We start from the raw sequence: 26,551 nt of genomic DNA, 5'->3' as shown, positions 1-26,551 counted from the left end.
GATAGAGGAGCCAGAGAACAACATACACACAAAAAAAGTGCATAGAAGAAAGAGAAGTTTTAAATCTGATTATAGAGGAGGGAAAGTAGCTCTTGACAAGGCACATAAACTCTTTGGAGCTCTGCTTTGAGTCTCCTTCTGCCAGTCCTTTCACGAGGAAGTTAATGATGCTGGCAAGAAGATGAATCACCTCAGACAGCACACAGAGCAGCTCTGACAAGTGAGCACTGGCGAGTCTGACACCTGCAAGTACCAGAAGAAAGACTAATAGTCATGTCAGCTGCTACCTGTAGGAGTTGAGCTATGTCTGTCCACGCTGAGAGAAAGCGTCGCTCTTATCGTAGGTGAAAAGCAGCCTGAGGGATACGGTTGGCTGGACTCAAACAAAACACAAAGTCATGTAGGCCAATGAAACGGAATGTTGCGACTTTTATCATAGATTTCAAAAGTAGTTTTAGGAAAAGGTGTATGAGTCATGCAAACTCCACACCGCATTTTCATTTGTTTTTGTTTGTTGTTTTTTAAATAGCTTTTTAGCTCAGAGCAGCCAAACTCTCACATCTGAGACCGTGCTCTGTAAATTCATGATGTTAAGGAACAGAATCAAATGTGCAAGTAAAGCTATATTTTGTGAACTGAGAATTTAGTTGAAAGTTGAAATTATGACATATGGGTGAAGCTAAATGTGCTGCAGTGTATCTTCCTTAATCCTGTGTAACATCAGTGGGGCCCTCATCAGGAGTCAGACTAAAAAAATATGAAACTTTATTACACTATTATAAATTAATAATTTTGATTTAATAATTAACTTAATTTCATTATTATTTCTAGTGAAGATTCAGGACGTTAAAAGATACAAAGTCCTATATCAACACATTAGAATGTGTCAGTATAGAGCGATTGTACAGATTCAATGAGAAATTGGAAGAATCGCATTCAGAATGAGAAATGTGAGGAAACCTGTTTGAGACATTAAAGATATTTCAATTAATTTTAAATAATTTAAACAATTGTATCTTGTTGATATGAGAAATGCTGGTTTATACAGTTTTAACAATGCCAACACATTTTAAATACCCTGCAGTATTTCCTGTTAACAGGAAGTTTGTAAAATGTAAAAGTATGTGTTCACATAATGTTTTTATGCCCTCAGTAACCTTATTATCTGTTACAGTAACATGTCAAGTCAGTGATGTGTAATGAGGAATGAAGACTTTGTCCATGACAGATAAAAACACCGTAGGAGAGAAAGGAAAAACAAGATAAGTAACTTTCACAGATGCACATACATCTTTCTTTAAGATAATATATACAAACTTTGTAAATAATTAATAAAAGAGGAAGTCAAGTGTGTGTTTACAGTATGAGACAGGACCCTTAAATGGAACACATAAGCTTTTTACAAATATTCTGTTATATTTTAATGCAAAGGTGTATGGATCAGCTATAACATTAAAATTCTATTAATATCAGTCAAGTCAAACTGTAAATGTGTAATCTTTCTATTCAACGGAATTAAATATTAGCTGTGGTTTCACGGATCAGTGTGATCCATAATACATAATAACATATGCAGTTCAAAAGGTTCACTGATGTTTTCACTTCCCATCATAATGAGTAAAACCTGCTTCACATGGTCTCATCTTTGAAAGAAGCTAACGTTGCTGCCGCCAACCTTGCACTTAATCACCTGTCGATGCAGAGATGCCTCAAACAGACGACAATCATTTCACAGAGTATGGGGCATGATTATTATTGCTCTCAAACAGTTTTCAGTGTAAGTGTGAATGATGTTACTGATTTCATTTTCTGAGAGAAGAAATCAGTCACACTGAGCAGATAGATGTTCACAGTTCATTTTCACTTGGCTCCAAAAGTTGAACACAATCAGATAACAATAACGCAGCCTTTACAATAAAGAAAGACAACATTTAAGCCACAGTTTGTCAACTCTGGCAATATCTTGTTTCATATCATAGTATTAATACTATTGATCCGGTACATCTCCCAGCTCCAGGGAGCACTTTATATTAGAAACGGCAAAAATGTTTTTTCTTCACTTTTGTAATATGGTTTTCAAAGTTAGAATCCAACACTAAATCTCTCCAATAATTGTTAAATCAAGTTGCCCCTGGGGCTAAGCATAACCTTTTCAATATCAATGAAACGGAGGGAACTGATACAGTGTAATGATATTTAGCCCCTGGTTCCACATAAAGGCAAAGGTAGCATGAATGAGTCATTGTTAAGGCCAGCTTTAGATATCTCATTTAAAACGGTTTTATGGGTTCATGGCTCAGAGTAGTGCGCTCTGCCAATTAAAACTGCAAGTGTGCAAAAGTAAAAAAATAGCACTGAATTTGAGATCAGGTCAGTTTCGTGTGGCTCAAGATCTAAAGCAGGTTTTTGTATCACATCAGTGTGTGAATGTGACCTTCATGTACACACAGTCAAATCACAGATGGTAATAATACTATTATTTATGAATGTGGACAAATGTGAGTGTAGGAATGTGTGTATGTATCGTTTCTTCACAGCAAATTCCGTTTTTTTTTTTTTTTGTGCAACGACAATAAAGCTCTCTGCTTCTGACTAGGACGTGACATACATCGTAAAGCACCGCTTCATCAACTACAAACGCACTATATAAAACGTAATGCCGCTTACTCAATTACAACTGAAACTCAAATTGTTCCCCAAACTACCCGACACTTGCTATCTCCCCGTTAGCAGGAAACATCTGTCAGAGACCCCCTGTGCACTCTTCAGTTGAGTTATATTATGTGATTATATAATATGTATTGAAGGGTGTTATAGTCCACTACCAGTCCCTAACTACAGTTTGCGATGGGACTTGATGTGGCGCTACACAAATTTAGATATAGAGACAGAGACCCAGTTTCCTTGGCAACTTCCCTGCCTCAGCACATGACCTATAACTATTTGTGTGACCCGACACCTGCTGGCACAACTGTTTCCCATTCACTGGTTTCCATACCACTTAAAAGGCTGAATTTTCTATAGAATTCTGTAAAATCATCTCAGTATGCACAAGTGCTTTTAAACCTCACCAGCTTTGTCACTCCATCTGTGTAATTTCAAGCTCTTAGGTGGTTTAGGTTTGGCAATCTTACTAAAACTGTTATTTGCATCTGAGTCTATGCATCTAATTACTGAAAACTGGGCACAAGTGATCACATATGTTGTCTTTGCACTTCGTAATCAAAACCCACACTAAAATTGCTTTGTATTTCAGAGTAAATGGGTGGCATTTATTATCTAATTATGCATAGGTTCATGTTCTACACATAATATATTTCTTTACACTGTAGTTTAATTCCATTCAGCTTATCAATATATTTCTACTTATAACTGCTAATGTTCTTTTTGCTGCTGTAATAATGCAAATTTCCCCATTGAGGGACAAATAAAGGACGTCTTATTCTTCTAGCTCTATTTGTTACCATACAGATGAAAAAAGCTTACACCCCTATGAAACCACATTTAAGTTAGCTAGATCTGATTTTTTTTAATTGGATCTGCACCAAGTTTCACAAACTCAAAAATATCAGTGTCCAGAATGTGCGATTTTTATAATTATTCAAGGGAATCAAGGAAAATGTAAAGAAAAAGTCTATCTCACAATGTTTAAGAGTTAAAAAAAGTCCTTGAACTGGATCCACAATAAAATTTAATGGGCTCTTTCCTGACACAGTCTACCAGTAGGTTTTGGGTAAAACACTTTACAAACAAACATGGCGCTCAGCACGTACTTCCACCAGGACCAAACAGAGCCATAAAATTCAGTCAAGCTGCACCAAGCTGTACAAACTAATAGATATCAGTTCCCTAAATGAGCCAGATTTTTTTCACCAAGATAACTGAATTATTTTGTGGGGAAACTGAAAGAAAAAGGTGTATGGTCTGATACAACATTTCAGTCCAGTATACCAGACTCAAGCCCTTCACTAGAACTGTACCAAGAAAAGCATGAAACAGTTCAGACAGTTCAGCTTTATTAACATTTGAGGATGTCATCACAGCTAAAATCACAACCATTCGTTGATAAGAAATCCCAGCGAGTATCATCTTTTAAAAGGAGAGCCATTATCAAAAGCGGTAAAACAAATGTGACAGCCTGGAGAGCGTCCTTTCTCCCCGGACCCTCGTAAAGTCCCCACAGGGATGGTGTGATGAACGATTCAAGGCTAGCTCTGGCCCAGGGATGCTCCACTGAACCATGCTTTGATCTATCATCCGGCCTTCCCATATTAATGATGAGGTCATGGCGTTGAGGGTCACGGCATTGCTGATAAAAGTGCAAAGCCTGCTATTTGTTAAGAGCCCGACTTGACCGATCATAACTCTTTTGATGAAAGGGGACATGATTTCACACCCCCGTGCTGTCACATCCAAGACATGCCCGTCTTCCTCGTAATATAATGTCATTTGAGGATCACAGTGAATGAGCTCTATCATAGTCACTGGAGAGCTAAATGAAGTGGTTGTCATCACTCAGGGGACAATGATTATGGTCTTCTGGGGACAATTGGTGACGTACACCCTGCTGATATGACACGTGTACATACTGTATGTATTGTTAGAAGTTTGTTTGAGAATTGCTACTGTGGCTCAGAGCCTAGAAAAGGTCGGACTGAGGAGGCAACATAGAGCAGCTTTTAGGAATTGTATTTAGAGTATGGTATGTTTTAATGGAGTGTGCTCATTTTGGGAAAATAGCAGTAAGCGCATATACTGTCTAATTATATTCAGAGTTGTATTTATACTTTATTATTGTAGTATATCAATATGTTTTTTTTTAGGAATCTGTGGCCTGGATGAGAGGATGTGGTCTACTATTGAGCTCTGTGAATTTCTCTTATTTTTGCAGTATAATAGAAAACTCATATTTTAATCGCATATATATATTCTATTTTTTGTGTTGCATATTTGTAATTTTGTGTCTAAATAAAATAGAAAAAAAGTATTTCACATACATTGCATGATATACTTTTAGAAATCATAAAAGTACATGTTTAAATGATCTCCAGGACCTGAAGAGCTCAGATATCTGGATGGTTGTATTTATATGATTCCATGTACAGTAACTTGGTGTCCTCCCATATTTCTTATCCAAGTCAGGAGCTTATATGTAGTATGCTGTAAGGATTAAAAGCAAGTGTGTGATTTTTGTTATTGGTTAATTTAACTTGACTTTACTTAATGTAATGGACATAATGATAATTTTAAAGAAGCCGTCTCCTCCATTGAATTGCAGCATTTTAGTTTCTGAGCAAATAATCAAGTCTGATGACTGAGCTTAGTTTGGAGAAAAAAAGTCAGAGCTTTGCTTTCAAAGAGAAACAATTCCAGGGCTCTTATCACCATATTGACAAAAGAGGAGAAATGGTCAACTTTGTTTTCAACTTTTCACTGTAAATATCATCACAGTTTAAAACTTCCACATCCTAGTTCATTTTTTACTGGATTGACCACTGTTGATTTTATAGTTACTGTAGTAGTGTTTCTTAACCAGTGGATTATGCAACAATGCAGTTTCCATACCCAGGTCGTTGCTTTGGAGAGGACAGTGTCTGAAATGTATGAGATGACTTATCTGTAAACACTGATATAAAGTACAGTGAGGTCACAGCAGGTCACATGCTCAGATATACATTTCACTCAACCTTTGAAATATTGAAAAGAATATTGTAAATATTCTTCATATTGCAGTAGCCTAGTTTAAAAGTAACTGTTATAAACTGTTCACACTTGTAAGGGCATTTTCTCAATGTTTGACAAATGTTGATTTTCCTGTTACAGGATAAATTCCTTTGCTGTGTTTTTTTGACTGAAGCTGCAGCAGTTTGCTTGCAGATGATTTGGTGTCTGAGAGTTTTTCTCAGTTGTTACACAACCCTATAAAACCTCACATATCAAAGTGCCGTTTGCTTCCAGCTGACAGATGCTGCTAACTGGCACTCAAACTAATCTGACCCACTTTAGCAGCAGCCAACGTAAATGTGATTAAGCTACATTTCAGAGTTTAACTCCTTCTCCTCGAAGTTTTCTTTAGATGTACATTCATGAGGGAACCAACATTCAAATGTCCCATAATACCTTTATGTGTGTCTTGGATTTGATTAACACAATTTGTTAAAGACTGATAACAGATAAGGACCCAAATGCAGACTTCACACAAGGACAGTTCCACTACATAGTCTTCACACTTACTGGAAAAAATGAAGTTAGATCAAGTAAAGGTATACAAATGAAAAACAGTGGCAAAATGCAAAATTTGCTTTGTCAAACACACAAGGAATTAACACCAGGAATACTGCTGAAGCACTCAGAGAAAAACCTATGAGACAACAGAAACCCACAAATACACAACCAACGATTATGACTATATACCATTACATCTTCTGTTTGAAAACTGTTTGATTGTACATTTTGTGTTCCATGTGCTGAGGCTAGTGTTTTTTTTTCCGAAAGAGAGTCATGTCATAGAAGCCTGACGAATCAGCGAGGGCTACGTCATGACCAAAAGACCCAATCAGCAAGCAGTTGTGAGTGTCTACACAGTCTAGACTGAAACACAGCCACAGAGTTTTCAAACTTAAACGAGGCCAGCAGTGTTTCCAAACTTGAACTGTTTTAGAGACTCTCATGTGTTTCCAAGTAAAAACGTACTTGAATATGGCCATGACTGGATGAAACTAACCCGAGGTTGGACAGGTAAACAGGAAGGGTGGGAAGGCAGACGAAGACAGGAAGTGCTCTGAAATGAGAAACATACAAAATAAAATAGGAAGTAAAAGCCTCACAGTACAAACACACACATCCAAAAAACAAATGCAAGGGGAAACCACAAGGCCATGAACTCTGCACACAGCATTATGGTGAATTTGAGCTTTTCAATAATCGTAGTGTGATTGTAAAAACTGTTCATATTGTTGGTTGTGCAGCATTTCAAGTATTTTTGTACAATATGTTTGTATGCATGTGTGACCCTGGACATACTCAATGCAGAAGAATAAACTTGAACCAGAGAGACTGCTGCACTAAAATATACAGATTTTATTTACAAAGCATGTAATATAAAAGACCCCTCACCATTTAAGTAGCAGCAATAGGAGGCCTAAAAGAATGAAAGAGAGGACAATTCAAAACTGTTCTGCAACACTCTTATTCACAGAAAGCTACGGTGACCTAAGAACACACATGCAAGACCAACCCACTCACTCAACCCCCCTTAACACAGCAGAAAAAACCTGTAAGAAAATGCTGATTCAATAGATCAGTTAAAGGCAAAATACGATAATAAAAGTGGATGGCTCCTGTAATGGTGTCTTTGTTTAAAATAAACTAAAATAAACTATATATTAATACACAAGAGAAAACTTGAGAGGCCTAAGTCATCCCTCCAAGTCTTTTTCCCTCATTTAACATGAAGGATCTAACACACTTTTTTCCATTACTCAAATCTTTAATTTGGAACAATAATCTAAAATATATATTTCACATTCTACAGTTTCACCATAAAAGTCATGCTTTTTAACATTTAATTACCTTATGAAACACCAAACAAAAGCTGGCCTCTCTCAGTTGTGCCTCAATGCAGGAAGAAAGGCCCAGGTGAGCAGAACACCCCCTTTTATAGACTCCACCCCTTTACATGGGTGGCTAGACTTCCTGTTTCCTTTCCTTTCACATTTAACTTTCACCACATCCACATGAAAAAAAAGATAATAGCATTTGTTAGCATACAGTGTTTCTGCCATAATATACTTTTAGTATATTAATATAATATTAGTATATAATGGCAAAGAGAGAAAGAATTAAAAATAATAGACAACAATGCAGTACTGAACAAAATGAACAATACACATATAATATATTAAATCTGTGTCATCAATAGTATCAATACGCAGCCTATGTATAAAGGGGTCCAAGTTTTAATAGAAAACAAATTTTGGCTCTCTGTGTGTGTATATGTGTGTGTGTGTGTGTGTGTGTGTGTGTGTGTGTGTGTGTGTGTGTGTGTGTGTGTGTGTGTGTGCGTGTGAATGCATGCGTGTGCATGTGTGTGTGTGTCTGTACAGCGACAGACATCAGTGTACCTGTAGGGCCTGCAGGAAGAGGCCCCCTGTGGTCGACTGTCAGTCACTTCACTGACCGTCCGTTTCAACCTGTGGCCTCATCCCCATGGAATCAGATCGCACTTGAACTGGTAATGAGATCCTCTGAACAGTCTTGACTTGCTACATCAGTGTGGATGCATAAATCAACCTCTATAAAAAGGACATGCACAGCTAAGGCTTGATGTTGACGTCAGGACACTGCATGTCTTCAGTAGATGATATTGTGCAGTATTTATAATTTCATCTGCATTATCAAAATATATAGCCACATCCTACATGTGCCACGTCAATCAGAATAATTCTAGTTATTTCAACTAAACTCTTTGCATAGAGACTAGAATTAACACTTTTATAATATTGCTGATGTCAGTAGTGATGTCATGGATTGTATCAATAAAGCCCCTTCTCCACCGGTCAAAAAACCACTAACAGATGCTGACATCTGGCTTTTGTCTACAGTGGGAATGGATACAATCATTCACTCTTGGGTCATTTTGACAGTCTAGACAGTAGTGCTGCACTTCTGACACACATTGAACTTCTGGGCAATGGCCTGTAAATAGCCATCAGCATTTGAGTATTCCTATTGTTTTTAACAATGCAAAAGATGCAACACTGGCAAGGTGAGAGAGCTTTTTTGTGATGTTAAATAAGACTCACCAATGGGGAAAAAAAGAGAAAAACAAACTCCTCTGTCAACTGTCTTTTTTTAGCAGGTTCACTCAAATAAAAAAAAAACCTGCATATACCTGCTATTGTTTGTAAAAGAGGTATTATAGAGGGCTGGTCTTTGGTTTATTATGTTTGTATGTTGTACTTTCTTTGCAGAATGGTAAGGACTTCTGTTGGCTTGGTTTCACTTCTATTAGTTTTGATACAAAGAACATTGTCTTTTACTATGTGTGTGTGTGTGTGTGTGTGTGTGTGTGTGTGGGCGTGCGTTCGTGTGCTTGTGTGTCAGTGTACCTGTAGGACCTGCAGAAAGAGGATCTGGTTCTATAAGAGGACTGTTCTGTAGAATGAAGGAGCCATTAAAAGGAGGTGTGCCTTGTCAGTCAGGGGAGGGATGACTCTTTGTGCATGAGATCATACCTTACATTGAAGAGCTGAGTCTTCATGTGTTGAGCCAACGCTCCAATTTAATTGGTTTTACAATTTTCTACTTTGTGTTGTATGTACCAGGCGTCCTGACAGCACTACCAACACTTATTTCTTATTCTTCTTATTTACAACTCAAAGTGCTTTACATCACAATACTCACTCAAAGTGGAGGTGCCATGGAACAGATGTGGTTTGTGGATGACTCTCTCTACTTCCTGACCCACCGCCACCTCTCTAAGGTTCATTCTGCTGTAATAAATGTCTGTGAAATAAGAACAAAATGAGTGACATAAACTACTGAAGGGCCTCTTTAAAATGAACAAAAACTTTTAAGCAGAGACCGTAAAGTATTTGATGACTTAATGATGTTGTGCTGAGTTATGAGCTTCCTGTGCCCTTCACCGTCCCTGCTCTTCCTGTGCTGAGGGTACAGTAGGTCCGGTGACATTTAAACGCTGGCGTTACTTAGTTTGTTAATGAAAGAAGGGATGCAGCAGGGCCTCTAACGGCGTGCTGTGAATGTCAGCAAGGACAATAAATAAAGCAGTGATTAAGCATCCTGATCCAAACAGGTTTCCAAACAAGTGAAAATCTTCATTGCAACAGTTGATTTCTCAACTTGAATTCTTTATCGTGGGCAAACTCATGACAAAGTACACTTTTAGATATAGATATTCATGTTTGACAAGATAGTCCCATATTGTCATGGACATTATTTTTCTGCATGCAGGCTTTATTGAGGGCACCCAACAAGCAACCTGCATTGCTCTGTGAAATATTATTAACATGTAAACATTTAACGCACCATAAAACTGCGCTCCCTCAGATTGACATTAAAGTCGGCCTTTAATATGAAAGTTGTTTCTTTACCCATTCTCTATATTTCCTTCCCCACAGCATCATCTTCGTACCCTGTCTATCAGATCTCGCATAAACTGCTGCCTATTCTCTCTCTCTATCAGGCTTCATTGAATAAATCTCAACCATCAGAGCGATCGCTATTCAGGCTGAGTGGCATCCGTCTCCGCGCTCTCAGTTGAGTAGCTGCGTTCCGCTTCATTTGATCCAACATCCGGCCCAGAGAACGATCCAGGCTGCCAGAGGAGTCTTCCCAGTCATTTCGTGGGCGTCTGGACGTCCCGGGTTCCTCTGTATTCATTAGCAGGCAAGTCACAGCGGTGCGATGGAGCATATCCTCTCAGCGGCCCGCGGGGACTGTCAACCGACTGACGGAGACAGATCGCAGGTGGACCAGTGAGGAGACCTGCCATAGATTAACTCGTCTGCCAGCAGGGGGACTCCATGGTACCATTTGTTTTCGGCTCAACAGATAATTTTTCTAATTAACCTTTAAGTGCATTGCTTTATGTTGCATTCAGAGAGTGGAGAGACTGCCAAGCACCTCACCGACTTTTCTTTTATTCCTGTCTTGATACAAAATAAGAATTATGTACTGGAGGGGAAAAAATTGTCCCTTTATGTGTCAGCGACTGCTCACTGTATGATCCCACTGCAGAATGTCATCTTGGTTTTTGTCTGCAAAATAAACAGCATGGTATTGATCCAGCATGCTGAGCATATCACAGGACCTATAGATATCCCAAATCTAAACAGTGTCTGTGTTATGTTACTGAGAATGTAGCAATCACAACACAATGCCAGGGTTTCTATCAACCCACACACCAATCTGAATTTCACAGATTTGATTTGGATTTTGTTTATGTGCTCCACAGCTCCGGAAGGGAAAAAACGCTGGGCCAAGTCGAGACTAGCCGACCAATGGTGTAACTGCATTGGGACATCGCCAAAAACTAGCCTGGCTCTGTCTGACAGTAACAACATCTGCCTACCAGCATGTTTAAAACTCAATAACATTTAATTTATGGAAAATATGCTCTTCATCTCTACAAAAAAATTGTGTAAAAGTGATTGGTGGTCAAAGGTCAAAGGTCAAGTTAAACTGATTGGATTTTTGGTTGCTGAAGGTCAAAAGTCAGATATGATGCGAATAGTTCTTGTGAACGTGGGTGATATTGGGAACACCCACAAATAATTTCATCACATCTGGAACACACATTCACTAATTTGAATTTGGAGGTCAAAGATCAAGGTCACTGTGACCTCACAAAATTGTTTTTTGCCTCAGGTATGAGTTATCGCTTCCGGAGAATCCTTTCAAATATGGCACAAATGTTCACTTAGACCCTAATGAAGCGATTCGATTCTGGAGGTCAAAGGTCGCTGTGACTCACAAAACATGTTTTGGCCTCTTGAACATGATATCTCAAATCTGCCTTTAGGAAATGTCTTCAACCTCAACTTGACCAGTTGTCTCGATGACACAAAGATAAACTGATTAAATTAGATGAAATCAATTCAGCTGAAATATTATGTAATCTGATACGTCCCTTATTGGCAGAAGCATAAAAACAAAGTGCTGTGTTTACATTATACACCTCCGCTTTTCTACCAATTAAATAAAAGATATACAACAAGTTTACTAGAGAGCACAGGATTGTGGGTATGCAGATTTTATTACCTTTGGACAGATCCAAGCAATTTATGTGTCCCTTTGTTTCAAACAAACAACTACACTTCCCAAGATGTCACACTAATATTTTAAGTGTTTAAGGACCTTATATTAAAATATCAAGGTTACAAGGTGTAATGCAAACATTTCAGAAAGACTCTATTTATGGAACGCTGTGAAAGTTTGTAGGTTTGACTTATCTCTCACATAACCAAGAGGACTCAGGACATTCAGTGTCAAACTTCATATTTACCATCAAATGTGGACCCCAGGGCAAGAGACGGTCTCCTCTACAAATAAATCCAATGTGGCTATCCCAAGAAGATTTCCCCAAGCCTAGAGAGGTTCGTGCTTTAGATTAAAAATTGTGTAATTCCATAGCCATCTGGCTCGAGAAAAGGAATTTAAGAGCTGTGCGGATGCCAGCCCGATGCCACATCTTGGAATGGGCTATTGCTTTCCAAATAGCTCTGGGCTGTGTCCCCTTCCATGTATTTGTGCAACAGCATTAGCTTGTTTTCTGTCTCTGCCCTCCCCTCATCCCGAAGTTTAAAAAGTAATCTTTTCTCGGCGCATGGCTGTTTTTTTGATAAGGAATCTAAACTAGGCCAAGGACTCAGAGTGAAGTCATTGAACAGTAATTAAAGCACCCGGCGATACTGCAGTTCAAACTGTCTCCACCACGAGCTTTGAGATAGAAATCCATTCAAGGATTTGGAGCACCATTGTTTCGCTTCCCTCATGAGAAAAATCATTTTCTTGCTTCTCTTTTTTATTTCTCTGGGAAGCTGAGTCTGTAATTAAGTGAGCTGAGTTATTATCAAGCCACGGGAGGGACTGGGAAAGTGCTGCCTGATCACCTATAATGTGCACTGTCCAGGCTTTTAAATGACAACGCTGAAGCTAAAGAATGCAACAATATCTGCTTGAAAATTATTAGCATTTGGGATTTTGTTATTTTATCGTTAGAAAAGAAGAAAAGGGGAACATTCCTGTTAAAATATTTATATTTATGGGTTTTATATACCACAAATATGACCAACCCATAGTGGGCACTGTTGTGTATAATATTGTAAGGTCTCCACCTTGTTTTGTAAAGTGCTGTGAGATAATGCATGTGATTTGTCACTATACAAATAAAGAATTGAATTAATTATGTGCCCACATGAAATTAAAGATAAAATTGATTCTGCCATAATAAGCACTTCCATGCAACTTGCTGGTATTTTACATTTCTTATATAATAGTGATATCAGTCAGTTTTGTTGGCTGACATGAAAAATGGCCATTATATTTTATTTTACATAGCACTAAGTTAAGTCATATAGAGAAATTTAAAATAGTCTGCTGAAAACTTCTGAAAGTCGGGATAAAAAAAATATATAAACAGAAATATATGCAGATCTGGAAAAACAATATGTGAACTAATATTCTCACCAATGGGACCATCGTTGCCTTGTGAAATTCATAATCCCTCTCTGTAAGAAGATGATATTTGGCAGCCACTTCCATCTACAGTAACATCGTGCCTGTGGTCTTTTTGTTTCTTTAGGAGAGCCTCTGGCAGAGCATTTGAAGTTTTTAATCTGCCGCTCCAGAGACTAAGGTCACCTTTCACAATCCCCCCACACTCTCTCTTTTATTTGCTCTTGCTTAGTTCTGGCAACCCTGCTATTTCACACGCTATTAAAAGAAATCTGCTAATATAAGGAGCAAGGTCTTTGGCTTGTGGAATGGAAAATGATGGTATTTCTGAAATCTGTCGCTCTAAAAAAGACCCAGGGCGTCCTGTGCAGGGTTTATGACCCTAAGATTAGTCACTTTTTGAGGCTGGATGTACTGCCCCAGGCTATTTCTGCCAGAAACTGATTTTCATATTGATGTGCGATGTTGAGCCCTCTCCAGTTCACATATTGGCTCATGCATCACCTGGACTCTGCAGCTGTCAAGCCTCAGTGATAGCAAGTGAAGCAGACAATCCCTCTGTTAATAAATAAACAAGTGAGACACTGCTGCTACATATTATATTGCTCAGGCTCGAGGCGTCTGGCTACGCACTGCACATTTCATTACCATTAACAGTGGCTGACGTTCAATCTCAATTTTGTCCTGATTTCATTTCACAAAGCATAATTATGACGTTTTCATGTATGACTTGCATACTATCAATAATGCTAATGAATAGCTTTAAATATGAATGTGTGTGTACCACTACAATACAACAGCACAACATTTTGAGCTGCCAATACTTAAGTGACTATTGTATTTTGCTCACCAGGGCACATTTGACTTTTTAAGCTTCAGAAAATGGAATAACAAAATATCTGCACTAATCTAAATCTGCTATTATCCCCTTTCATATTCTATTTCCAATTTACATATAGGTACGTTTTGCATAGACCAGCTACTGACACAGTGGGTATAAAAAAAAGTAATACACTTCATACTAGTGGTCTTTTCACCCTTGTCGTGTAAAAAAAGGAGCAGTTGGGGGAATTACATGGAGCAGAGCTTTGCATGTATTACACAGCAGAAGACTAAGGAGAGATTATCCAAGGCCAGATGTGTCTCTCTCCAAGGAAAAAACACGCCGTCCGCTAAGAAGCAGCCATATCCTGCTGCTGGGAAGCATCAAGCAGCAGGGCGGCGGCTGTCTGGAGCATCACACCGGCTGTCACTGAATATGCAAGATTTCAGGTTTAGGAAGCGGTCGCTTTTTAATGTTGTCGACGCGTCATCCATCATACTTTAGACAGACATTTACCAAGTTGACTGATTGACGGTAATGCAGCATTAGCCTCTGTTTGCTCAGAGGCAAATGTCATGCCTGTTTATGCATTTTTTCCATGAGGGGAAAACGTGGAGTTCACATTTTTCCTTGTGAACAGACCTGTGAAGCTATTTCCCCAGCAAGCGGGAATATATTGCACAGGATACGAAGGAGCGTGACAAAACTGCACTCCTCTAAAACCAAACTGATATATCACTCTTTATCCTAATATCAACACGGCTGCTCTTTTTTTTTTTCCCCCGGCTTAATTGTCAGGAGAAAACGTTCTGCGAGGAGCATCCCAAGGCAACGACACCTTGTAGTTCATGAGCTATGACTCCAGAGCAAAGGAACCAGCGTACTTCTCTCGATACAGATTGCGTTTTATTGAACCAGGGCATGTCAGCATTTTTTGGTGAGCTGGTAAAATATAATTGTGTCATCCTTTATAAAGCAGTGTTGAAGTGACAGCACCCACAGAAGCTTCATTACTCTGCTTTTTATTGGGGGTATGAAAGAAGGGACATTCTCCCGGTGATGAATAATGTCTCTCTCGCATGGAGTCAAGGTAAAACACTCTCACAGCGGTGGCGTGCTTCACTGGAAGTACATGGATCATTTCAACTGAAATCAATTCAGCTGAAAAATTACAACTGGTCGCCATAATGGTTTTATCTGACGTCCATCAATACGTTTATTGATTCGCCGGTCGAATCGAACCTTGTGAGAACAGAGGGGGCAAATAAAATGCTTGCACACACAAATATCCGAGCGAAGATGCAACGAATGAAACAAGGTGAGGAGTGACGTCTGTTAATCCATCATGATATTCTTAGTACTGCTGTGCAGAGAAATCCTACAAAAAAACCTACATCCCATTATTTTGCATAAACATCCTACACATGCATGTGTTGCTTTTATTCCACAAATACATGTGTTACAATAGTCAGACTTTTTTCTGTCAGAATTAAATTGTTGATTCAAGCTGACTCAGAAAAATAAGTTCACACAGAGCAAAATCAAATATAACCATTCGCGTTAGAAATGCTGAACAGAATTTTTCCCCACTGGCAGATAGAGTTACAAGGAAACTCCTCCACCTGCTGCTATAGAGGTGAGCAAGCTGTAATGTGACTCCAGGCTCCTAAAAGAGACCACAACTACTCCCATTCACCTGCACGGTGATTTATCAAGTTAAACAACCTTCTTTATTGTGTCGGAGTCCTCACAGTAAACACCTTTTTTTCCATGGATGGAAAGCAGACACCATTTGGCAATTTAGCAGAACTTTTCATTAGAATGGGTTTTAGTTGAGAACACTGGCGAGGCAAAACACAATGCAAAGGACCCTGATCGTGAGTTATTAACGGCGGAGGGGGTCGCTCCGGGGACCTGCACTTTAAATAGAGCTCCAAAAAAGTTTCCAACTTAATTTCCTATGCACAATCAAGCTCGCACCCACGGGAGGGAGGGTATTTAAGAGACAATGAATTGATGCGAGCCAGAACCAGCATTTAATAAAATCAGGGGGACGAGATACAAGTTGATTAATGCGCTGAAGAATAATAAAGCCAAAGCAGATCTGCAGGGAAATGTAAAGTCTTATTTTCTCTTTTTTTCATGACAGGGATTAAGTACAAATATTCCTGCTACTGGTTCCAACCTCTGGCAGGATTGTTCTGTCATGATCAGTTTTAATACGAGTCTTGTATCAGTTCTCGACCAGCTGAGCAGCACAGAAGTCATTCTCAATAACACCAGTAATAAAGAAACAGCTAATATCCCCTGCAGGTGTTTTTAAAGGCCTGATCTGACCTCATCCTTTTATCTATACATTAATCTATACATTATTATTTTACTATTATTATTATTATCGTCATTATTTTCATTGAAAAACTTGAGTTCTTGTAGGATGAACAATGCAGAATGACTCATATGGCACAGAATAATGTAAAATGGTATATGACCTTAGGTGTGTGTGTGTGTGTGTGTGTGTGTGTGTGTGTGTGTGTGTTACTGTATAGAAATCTAAGCAAAAACTTAATAAGCTCAGCAATCAGCATTACATAAGGGTTCCTTTTTTTTCTTCCACATCCCACAACAGTAAATAAATTGCAAACACCCCCCCCAAACACCGCAGCATGTGAGGGGAGTCAGGGAGTTTGTTAACGTCACTGAGTGTAATTAAGGAGGATCTCACCCTCAGGAACTCTCCTGTTTGACAAAGCAAACCAGTGACAGTGACTCGTTTTTATCAAATAGCAAATATGGGCTTAAAAGAGGAATGGCTCAGAGTCAATATCAAGTTGTTTCTCAAAATTGTTATCACCGTTTGTCAGGCTCATACAAAATTCTTCTGAACTAGCATATTTATTTTTCAACTTTTCCCCTCGACAGGAGAAGTTTCACAGTTGCAGCACAAAAATCAAAAGGCCTATAACCTGAAATATATAATTTATGAACTCACTAAATGTGTTGTGCTATCTGTAATTGATCAAGATATTGAATGAACAGAAGGGGGTCAATTAATGGTGGTTTTTTTTGGCCTGGCAGAATAAATATGGCACCAGTCTTTATCTATGTCAATTCTCCACATTCACATCCACTGGAACAATCCTGAGGATCGGACTGGAAGGCCCCGAATCACTAGATTAATGAGACAGACAAAGGTAAACTTGATTAGAGCCGAGTCGCCCGATCCCACCCTTTCTGATTCCTGGTTAATCGCATTGGAATGACTTAAGCCTGCGAGACGCTGCTCCACAGCACAAGTCAACATCTGCACGATGAGAAAAAGAACTGAATTCTAAAACTGGTATTTCTGCCCTCCATCTTGTTTTGTGCCGAGCTAATTGATGTTAAACCAAATTTACAAAAGGAAAAGCAAATCCTCAATCGTCAATCACATGGTGATATTTTGCTGAACTATGGAGGACCGCTGCTTTATAGCAGCAGCTGCTAAACACGGCTAATTCTCCAGAATGAAATATATGCTGCAGAGGGCCGGCCATTTACAGCAGCGCTATCAGAGCTATATTTCAAGGCCCGGGCCGCAGCCTCTGCCTATTAAAGTGTGTGTGATGTATTTTAGGGCCAGTTTATGTCCTGCTCTGGTCTTGGAGAGGTCTAAACGCTGACATGTAGGCTGATAGAAGACGCCTCTGGCCTGATACTAGCTCCCCACACAGAGGAGACCAGGAGCAAGGAACCATATTAAAGAAGATAGACATCTGAAGAGTCAATTTGGCCAAACTGTGAATATCCAGCTTAGAAAAAAAACAGAACACCATGATTGTTTTGCCTTCAAAAAACAATTGGGATAGTCAGTGGTATCATTAATGTGCAGATGACAGTCAGTATGGCTCCCTGCATGTTCTCATAAATGGATGTTTTTTTCGGTAAGTTTAATTAGCTTATGAAACTACTATCAGAAAGACTTCTTAAATTTACTGTAGCAGGTCCACTTTCCTGTTGTTGTTGTCAAAACATCCTTATAAAGTTATTTTCATCAAAACTAAAAAGTGATTTGAATTACTGTGATGAATATTTTCTGTACAAGATTAAATTTCTTACTTTAGTTCTGGTTTCAAATGGTGTATGTGTTACAGGGGCGGATTCAGGGCAGGGGTAGAGGGGCACTGGCCCCTGCTAAGATCTGATTGTCCTCTGAAGTGCCCCTGTCCTGTAAGTGGTCTTTATGTTTTAACACAAACAAGTCACTTACTAACAATTCTAAAAAAAAATTTGGGGGGGTAAATTTACAATATGTTTGAACAAGGAATAATTTTGAAAATATATTCAATGATTTGTATCTCATAATCACAGATAGAGCTAACAGTTAAAAAGGAATAACTTAAACGTGCATCTCACTGAATCATGACATTTTGCATGAATGTTGATTAATAATTAGCCCCTAGGATTCCTGAAAGCAGATGAAATAAAGAGGTCTTAAATCACTGCCTCTGTATGGCCCCTGGATTATAAAAACCCTCGATCTGCCACTCATGTATTGTTTTATATAATTTCCAGATTTGTGTCTATTTATCAAACCTCAATAATTTACTCTAGAAAATGAAGGTAACTCTGGTTCACCTGAGCTCAAGTATCTCTGCATTAGCAACAAGTAGACAAGCTGCAAACAAATTAGCCCTCAGGAAATAAAGCAGAGTTTAAATGCAGCAGACAAAACAAGATGAAGATATAACAATGGTATTTTCCCATTACGTTTAGAATGAGTGAAAGTAAACTGATGAGCACCTCAGAGCCAGAGGCGGGAGGTTCAGCTCTGGCCAGAGGACTCAGGCTTTCACCTGGAGGCTTCTCACAACTAAGATGAACTGTGGGTAGAGCTACAGTAGCAACTGAAGCAAGTATTTATGGATCCACCACCTGCACAATATCATGCTGGTGAGTTTCATACAGGGAAATGCACTCCAGAGAGACAGGGCTTGTCATCAGCTAATAAGTGCGCCACTGGCAGTAAATAAAAATAAAATCCAGCTAACAAAATAACAACATCCAGCTGTTCAGCACCACTCCGCATAATCAATCACTTGGAAAACGAGGCGATCCGTTAAACATTCCATCCCATTTATCTCGTGAAGAACTTCTCCTTCGATAAGCCACCAACTGGCACGCGAAGTAAATAGTTCTTGATGAGCATTAGCGGCAAACAATGTCTTGAGGTTGATTATCTCGGTGACTAATGCTCTGTCACTCTGTGGAGTAGGAGAGGGCCCGGCGAGGACCCCCAGTAATGGAGCCCGAGCAGGTGCTGAAAGCCCACTGACATCAGGGGGGAGTGCACTGACAAGAATTTCTGATGAATTTCAATTACTGACCTATTAAAGCTAACGAGCTAAATGAGCAGCCAGAATACATTTGCGGGAAAGCTCGAGACGAGACCTGAGAGGTTTGACGTGACTTTGTGTGCGTGCAGCCACAACATCACTTTGGAAGTGTGACTGCTGAGTGGGAACATGGAATTATTCTTCACACATTAACACATGGTGTGTTTTTGCTCATGTTTAATAAAAGTTGGCGTTCTCACTCTTGGCTGATGTGTTACATGTAAAGCTGAGGCCAGTGTGCCATCTGCTGGAGACACTGCAGCAGAGCACAGGCGCAGGCTCAGCTGAATATCTGGATATGTAGCGCCATCTTCTGGTGTTAATGTAGGTCTTTCTAATTATAAGGGACACCTCTAAGGGTTGTGTTCGAAACAAAAATTACCAGCAGCCTCTTAAATTTAAATGATTTTCAATGAACTATTGGAGCTCACCTTCATTTGTTTCATTTTATGTAATATTTTGACTGTAAAATCTTTACTACGGATAAAGCAGGTACACAAAGTACTCTGACGTCACAACATACACTGTTTATAATAACATCCAGCACACAAACCATAGAAAGTAACTTATGCTGTAGAACTGTTGACAAGGAGTAATTTTTTTTGAAAGATGTATTGTAACATAACTAACCAAATGTGTGTTTTAGACATTAACATTAAATTGAATGGTGACACAATGATTATAGACAAATCTCACCAAAGTAATCTACAGATTTAACCAAACAAAGTCAAATGTAACTGGAAATAGATTTGATCAATTTTTAATTTAAATTGTTGGCTGTTATGAGATTAGATTAAATTCAACTTTGTGTCACTGAAGGTCTGCACCTTACTTTGTAAAGGGCCTTGAAATAATGTATGTTATGATTTCGCACTATATAAATAAAACTGAATTGAAATGAAAAGAGTAAAAGTACTGACACAGGAAAAAGTAGTTTAACATCTAAGCAGGAGGAAAAAAAGCGACGAAGTGCACAATATTTGCATATGTATAGATATAGTATAGTGTGTAAATGAATACAATAATATGTAAAAAAAACTTGAACAGAATTGAAGGAATACACATGTGTACTTGTTTACTGTTTCTGTCACTATGTGATTCAAAAAGTTCTGGTCTGCACTAAGTTGGGACTGGAGATTCAGCCATGAACTACATGTATGCTTTTTATTTTTCACATATGTTGACCAGTGCAGTTTACTTGTGTCCCAGAACAGTGCAGGGCCTCAGGATTGACTCTAAAAGTTCAGGTTATTCTGGTGGAGAGCGGAGCCAGGTGGAGAGCCAGCTCCAACTGGAGCTCAGACAAAAAGCTCAAAAGAGGCAGCAGAGAAAGGCTCAGCTCACTCAATTAGACAAAGAGCTGAAGAGGAGTGAAGAACAGAGGGAGGCCATGTGACATACAGGAAGCAAGACTGCAACAGGAAGTGACCCTGGGAGAACAAGGAAAGGAGAAAAATACTAAACACAAGGAAGAAAGGGACACAATTCAAAATGAAGATGGAGACAGAGAGAGGATCACCTGACTCTGACAGTGGGAGTTAACATTGTGGAATAACTGAGTTTAAACATCCTGAAAGAGCACTGTCTCTTTACTCTGACAACAGAGAGGGTCAAATGGAATTAGATCTGACTAAACAAAAATCTGACTAAAAATCTAGTTAGCTGTCGTACACGGCAGAGGAAGGGGCAGACTGTGTGAACATGGGAGCCCTGATTGTTTAAATGTATTTTTAAAAAAGTTTTACAAAATTTTACATTTACAAATGAGTTACACACAGAAACACAGATACACACAATCACATCTCATATCACACACTGTTAAATGTGACACATCAGTATTTACATTGACGGAGACATTTTTAATTCATTAAAATATAACTGGGAACAAAATATATGAATGTAAACTGATTAATCCTCATTCCTGTTTCAACACAATACATGTTTATATTCAAACACTGCTCTAGCTGCAGTGACTAGTTAAAATAATGTATTCTTCCATTATTATTGTGCAATTCCTCCATTTATTTACTTCCCTCTTGTTGATAGAAGTGTTTTGAGATGTCACATTCCAATGAGGTAACCGTTGAGGTTTTCATCACTTTATCTCATGCACAGCTGTCCAGATGTGCTCTTGTCCCACATCCAAACTTGTAAAATTAATTATTTAGATAACAATAAGATTGACTGTCTCCATCAATTCCATTTGTAATTTCTGCCTAAAAGAGATTGTATGCTGAGAGATTTTTTTTTTCATAAGAAATATGCTGACTATTGTAGAATGAGATTTGTCATAAAATTTCAAATGACATTTGAATGTGAGATGAGATTTACTTTAGCAGAGATTTATTTAGTTTATTACCTCGTTTTTCTCGGTTTTATGTTTGAGCATTTACATAATTTAACTAATAATACAAATACAGTGATGTACCATTTTGGGGTTGTGAGGAGTTCAGGTGTCTTACGATGTGGATTCAGACAGAAACTGTCAAAACTATAAGTTGTATAAGTCTAGGAGGAAAACCCTGCCTTCACTATCAAATCAATGTCAATCCAGGTTCTGTCAACGCTTCACACAGTATTTTTAGTGGTTTATGGTGGTGAAAGGTACAAAAGTATTTATATGTGATTTAAAAATGTGAAGACATGAGCCATGAGGGTAAAACAGTAAAGCTGCAGAAACAAACTGAGCTGAAAGACTCTAAAGACCTTCATAGAGTTGAAATGTAACTGCAGAGTTAAGATGTAATATCCCACATTTTGATTAAACATGAATTCAAATCAAATTAAATCAAATATACTTTATTGTCCCCATGGGGAAATTTGTCTTGGGCCAAATTGCTACAGCAGCAGCAGAACAGTACTCTGTGTAACAAACAACCAAATACAGTACACAAGGAGTTGTTGTGAAACTAAACTTCTTAACGTATCAAAATGTTTTATTTTATTCAGTCAAGACACAGCTTTTAAGGATATTTTTAGTAATCACAAAATATGTGTTGCATTTTGTTGATTGAAGTGAGAATGTCACAGTTAACTGAATGGAGAACAGGACGTACTCAGGCATGAACCAGAATGCAGCTGGTGTTGCTGTTGAACAACACCCGGCCGTCTTTCACCGTGCTGCACTTGTTCTTGAGGAGGTCTAAGATTCCAGCTCTGACCTCCTGGGAGAAGGACTGATGGAAGTTTTCTTTGGCTGTCATGTAATTCATCATACGTGCTCCTGTGGTGCTATTAGGATCGTAGCACTCAGTGATGTCGAAGGTGTTGTGAATGATGTGCTCCTCGTACTTCAGACCCTGGCTCTTTAGACAGGCGATCACCTCTGCTGACGAGCGGTACTCTGTGATGGCGTCCACACAGAGCTCCTTTTTGTACGTCTTCCACAGGGTGTCCCAGCCTGCGTGGGCTTAGTGGGGGGGAGATTAAAAAGTACAGTGATTCCAGAGGGAAACTAGGGACAATACAATTTTAGTAATGGTGAAAAATTAAACGTTGATATGTTTCTTTGTTTTGCAGTGAAGGGGGAAGAAGCAGGAAGCAATCGGACTGATAAGAAACAAGGGAAGGTTTTGGCAATTTAGACACATAATTGAAATTTTACCGTAATTACAAAAAATCCAATTGTATACCTGTTTCAATGATGATCATGAGCGTGCCGTTGTTTTTCAGAAGGTTGTGGTAGAACTTGATAGTGTCAGCGAGGTTATTCACATAGTAGAGCATCTGTTCAGAGGAGAGAGAGGTGGGGAACATTGATTTCTATTTTCAGAGTAAAGAATGAATCCATGTATGATAGAGATGTAGAATACATGACTAACATGAGCTGCTTACACAAAGTGAGACACTGACATTTGACTCTTCAGTCCTCAGTGACCCCCACAGTCTTTACATCATTCTTCAACTAAATTTCCACAAAGCAGGCTCCTAATACCTGGATCATGTGTATGAAGTCAAACTTTTTCATGTTTCCCTTTGATTTCACTTGCTTCTCATAGTCCTCACTGTGCATGACGTGCCAAGCAAACAGGACCTTCTGGAGGTTGGTGGTCTTTGCTACCAAAGCTAAAGGTTGGACAGAACAAAGAAAGCAGTCAAGACATATCAGGGACGTGAGTGACATCAACAGATATCACAGCACTGTCAGATTTGTTCTCATTGACGTCGACACAGTGTCTTTACACACGTGTTGTATTGTAGATTTAATTATAAACTGATAAATCTGCCCGTTAATCTACACCCCCCATTAAAACATGTAAGAAATTTGAACACATTTACTGAAAGTCAAAAACTAAAATTGGAAGTATTCAGACCCCTTTGGCAGTAATTATGTGTTGCAGTGTTCTTCCTTAAACCTTGCACATCTGGATCAGAGCAAATGATCCCATTATTCCCAAGCAACTGTCACCTTCTGGTCTCTCCATAGGTGTTCTGTAGGGTTAAAGTCTTTGGCTGGATCACTGTTCAACAAACTCTCTTATTCTCAAAGTGGCAGACATACACGTACGAACGTTCACATCCCTGTTCACTTCCAATCAGAACGAGCCAGGTGGCCAATAAAACATTTGCTTCCTGCAGTGAAGCACATCTGCAGCATGGCTTTGGCGATCTTTGACCTGTGGTAATCGTTTTCCATTGGCGTATGTGAAACAACTGTGCCCTTATTCAGTCTTTTCAGAAGCAGCTGGACCTAACAGTACTTCTACTACGAAAAGGAATTGAGATAATTACAACTCTTTCACTGTGTGGTGTTTTTGAATTGTCGATACCTTTAAAGTTATCTGTGAGCTCGCCACTGCCCTCCACAATGTCAGCGGTGATGGGAACAGCGGGGAATGTCGACTGCAGCAGAGAGAGCATCTGGACGTCCACCTCCCCTGGAATGAACCAGTTTGAAATCATACTGCATCAGAGTACTGCTGCTTCAATGTTAAAAAAAAACAAAACGCTCAAAAAGTTTTTTAATTTAACACTGCAAACATTTCTGTAACAACTGTAGAAGTTCATAAAGATCCATATGTCAATTACAATAACTAACTAATACATGTGTGTATGTGTGTGATACAGAGAGACAGAGTGGGAGGGAGGGAATGTGAATCTTATCATTTTAGTCATGAACAGCTGCCGCTGTTGTAATCATTGACAGTTGACCTACATTCACCTCTCATGGACAAACTCAGTAACAAGTGTCCTCCCACAAATGCTGTGCAGCAATCCTCCTCATTGCACCATCATGATGAGATTCAAAATCAGTTTGGGAGGAGCTGCACTTAAAATGACCTCTACAACAATACACAGTGTACGTACACGCTATGGTTGTTGTATTTCATCACGTACCTCCACCACTTCCAACGCCCAGAACATCAAGACCACTTCTACCTTCTCCAATTCTACATCAAAACAAGAGAGGAGAAAAAACAATGAAATGAGAAATTGTACAAAATATATGAACGTTTAATTATCCAATAGCACATAATACCTGTGCTGCATCTGTCACTGTAGGTTCTTGAATAATATCATTTATTCACTTTTCTGTGACAGTTGCAAGAATATATTTTCATCTTTGGATGCAATTTATGTAATGCAAGATTTCATTTACATATTTCGCTGCACATATATTTTTATAAATATATTTTGATAAATATATGTGTGTGTGTGTGTGTATGTTTGTGGCTGAATATAAACAGCACTTATCAATCCTGCTAAGAGGTGGAAACAGGGATTCACAAGGATCGTACCATTGACATGTGAGCAGTAGATGTAGATAGTATTATCAGTAAGAATCCCACAAAACAATTTGCCTTAATTATATCTTAAGTCAAAATTGCTCGTGCTTTTATGCAAAACTTGTAAATAGAAATATTTCATGCAAAAATTAGAACACACCCCCACCTTTGCACTATCAGGCTTGTATAGATTTGGGAAATGGGCACAAGCACACAAAACAACTTTAGATCTATAGAAAAGCATTACAATTGGTTAGCAACAACCACCAGCTTTGTGTCAGCATGAATTACTAATGAGAATGTCATCTCCCTTTGAAAAGACCTATTGAGAGAAGTAATTAGCTGAGACCTCAGTTAAGCAGCTAAATGATCCCATCGCTTCAAAAAGCTGGAAGACCGAAAGAGGGCACTCACAACCTCTCTGCTGCGTCTAAGTACGCAGTAAAAATAGCAGGAAGATGATAAAAAAGCAAGTGAAGTGCTGCACTCCAACCTTTCTGAGTGTACCTTTTAAACTCTGCTGGCAGGAGGCTGTGGACGCCCCGCACAATGGCCTCATGTTCTCCAGACTGTTCCAGGTAGAACTTGAAGCTTTGCACCGCACTGCCCTCGTAACAAGTCTGCTTTGCTTCTGCAGCCATGACCGATCCCTGCAACGCATCACACAAAGTGGTTAGACCTGAAGTAAAAAGCCTGGAGTTACCACATTTCCTGATGCTACCCCAAAAGGCACTAGGCTGTTATTTAGTTACTGAGCTGATCGGAGCCACTCATACAAAGTTTGTAAGGATTACCTTGAATATGTGGAAGCCACAGGGTCGATTCTCTCCCACTCTTTTTAAAGTGCAGTCACAGTTCTGTCTCCACCCACAGATTGGCTAACCCACTTTCCCTGGAGTTCTTCTTGCATAACCCTTGAGAGATTAACTTTGCACCTCCCAATGTTTTTTTACAGGTTCCCCCTGAAACACTAAAACACTGAGTTTGTAATTTGTTTGTAACACTTGAGCTTTTACAATAATATACAGCCCATTGCTTTTATTGTACTAGAGCCCATTGCTTTTTTGTAATATATAGCCTATTACTTTAATTGTCATATCGATGATTACTTTATTGTAAAATATAGCCTGTTACTTTTATTGTACTATATATCGCCTATTGCTTTTATTTTGATGTATAGCTTTTTTAATTCATTTGTTTTGTGCCTGTCAACAACAAGGCCATTTAAAGTGCTTTCTATAAAATATAAAAGGGATCATGACAAATTGTACAAGATACGATGTTGCAAAAAATGGAATTTAAAAAGAAACTGAAATGAGTCACATAGTAAATAAATAAAAAGAAACAAGTAATAAAAGAGTAAAAGTAACCGTGTAGGAAACCAAAAAATATTTGATTTATTTAAAGGTAGTGGCAAACAGGAAAGTCTT

At 38.8% G+C, this 26,551-nt stretch overlaps 1 protein-coding gene and 1 long non-coding RNA gene across 2 annotated transcripts; both read right to left on the bottom strand.

Annotated features, from left to right (window-relative positions):
- Positions 1-3,999: 3,999 nt before the first annotated feature.
- LOC138411919 (uncharacterized) lies at positions 4,000-7,653 on the bottom strand. The gene is made up of 3 exons (XR_011244407.1): positions 7,573-7,653; positions 7,117-7,141; positions 4,000-6,781 (listed from the first exon to the last, which is right to left on the bottom strand). It is a non-coding gene; the product is annotated as an uncharacterized lncRNA (long non-coding RNA).
- Positions 7,654-22,178: 14,525 nt separating this feature from the next.
- On the bottom strand, positions 22,179-26,055 carry LOC109631203 (histamine N-methyltransferase A-like). Its single transcript, XM_020089820.2, has 7 exons — positions 25,916-26,055; positions 25,629-25,771; positions 24,733-24,785; positions 24,165-24,272; positions 23,330-23,460; positions 23,028-23,121; positions 22,179-22,804 (listed from the first exon to the last, which is right to left on the bottom strand). The coding sequence occupies exons 2-7, from the start codon at positions 25,760-25,762 to the stop codon at positions 22,452-22,454; spliced, it is 873 nt and encodes a 290-aa protein (XP_019945379.2). The 5' UTR covers positions 25,763-25,771; positions 25,916-26,055; the 3' UTR covers positions 22,179-22,451.
- Positions 26,056-26,551: the final 496 nt, after the last annotated feature.

The sequence above is a fragment of the Paralichthys olivaceus genome, chromosome 10 (assembly GCF_024713975.1).
Source record: "Paralichthys olivaceus isolate ysfri-2021 chromosome 10, ASM2471397v2, whole genome shotgun sequence".
NCBI lineage: Eukaryota > Metazoa > Chordata > Actinopteri > Pleuronectiformes > Paralichthyidae > Paralichthys > Paralichthys olivaceus.
The sequence above is the reverse complement of the archived record's forward strand: the minus strand, read 5'-3'. Positions and strand labels throughout refer to the sequence as shown.

Coding starts and splice junctions, on each gene's coding strand:
- LOC109631203 (XM_020089820.2), bottom strand. CDS start 25,762: ATGGCTGCAGAAGCAAAGCAGACTTGTTACGAGGGCAGTGCGGTGCAA. Junction 24,273..24,732: donor GGGCGTTGGAAGTGGTGGAG/GTACGTGATGAA, acceptor GGTTCATTCCAG/GGGAGGTGGACGTCCAGATG. Junction 23,461..24,164: donor GCTCACAGATAACTTTAAAG/GTATCGACAATT, acceptor TCCAACCTTTAG/CTTTGGTAGCAAAGACCACC.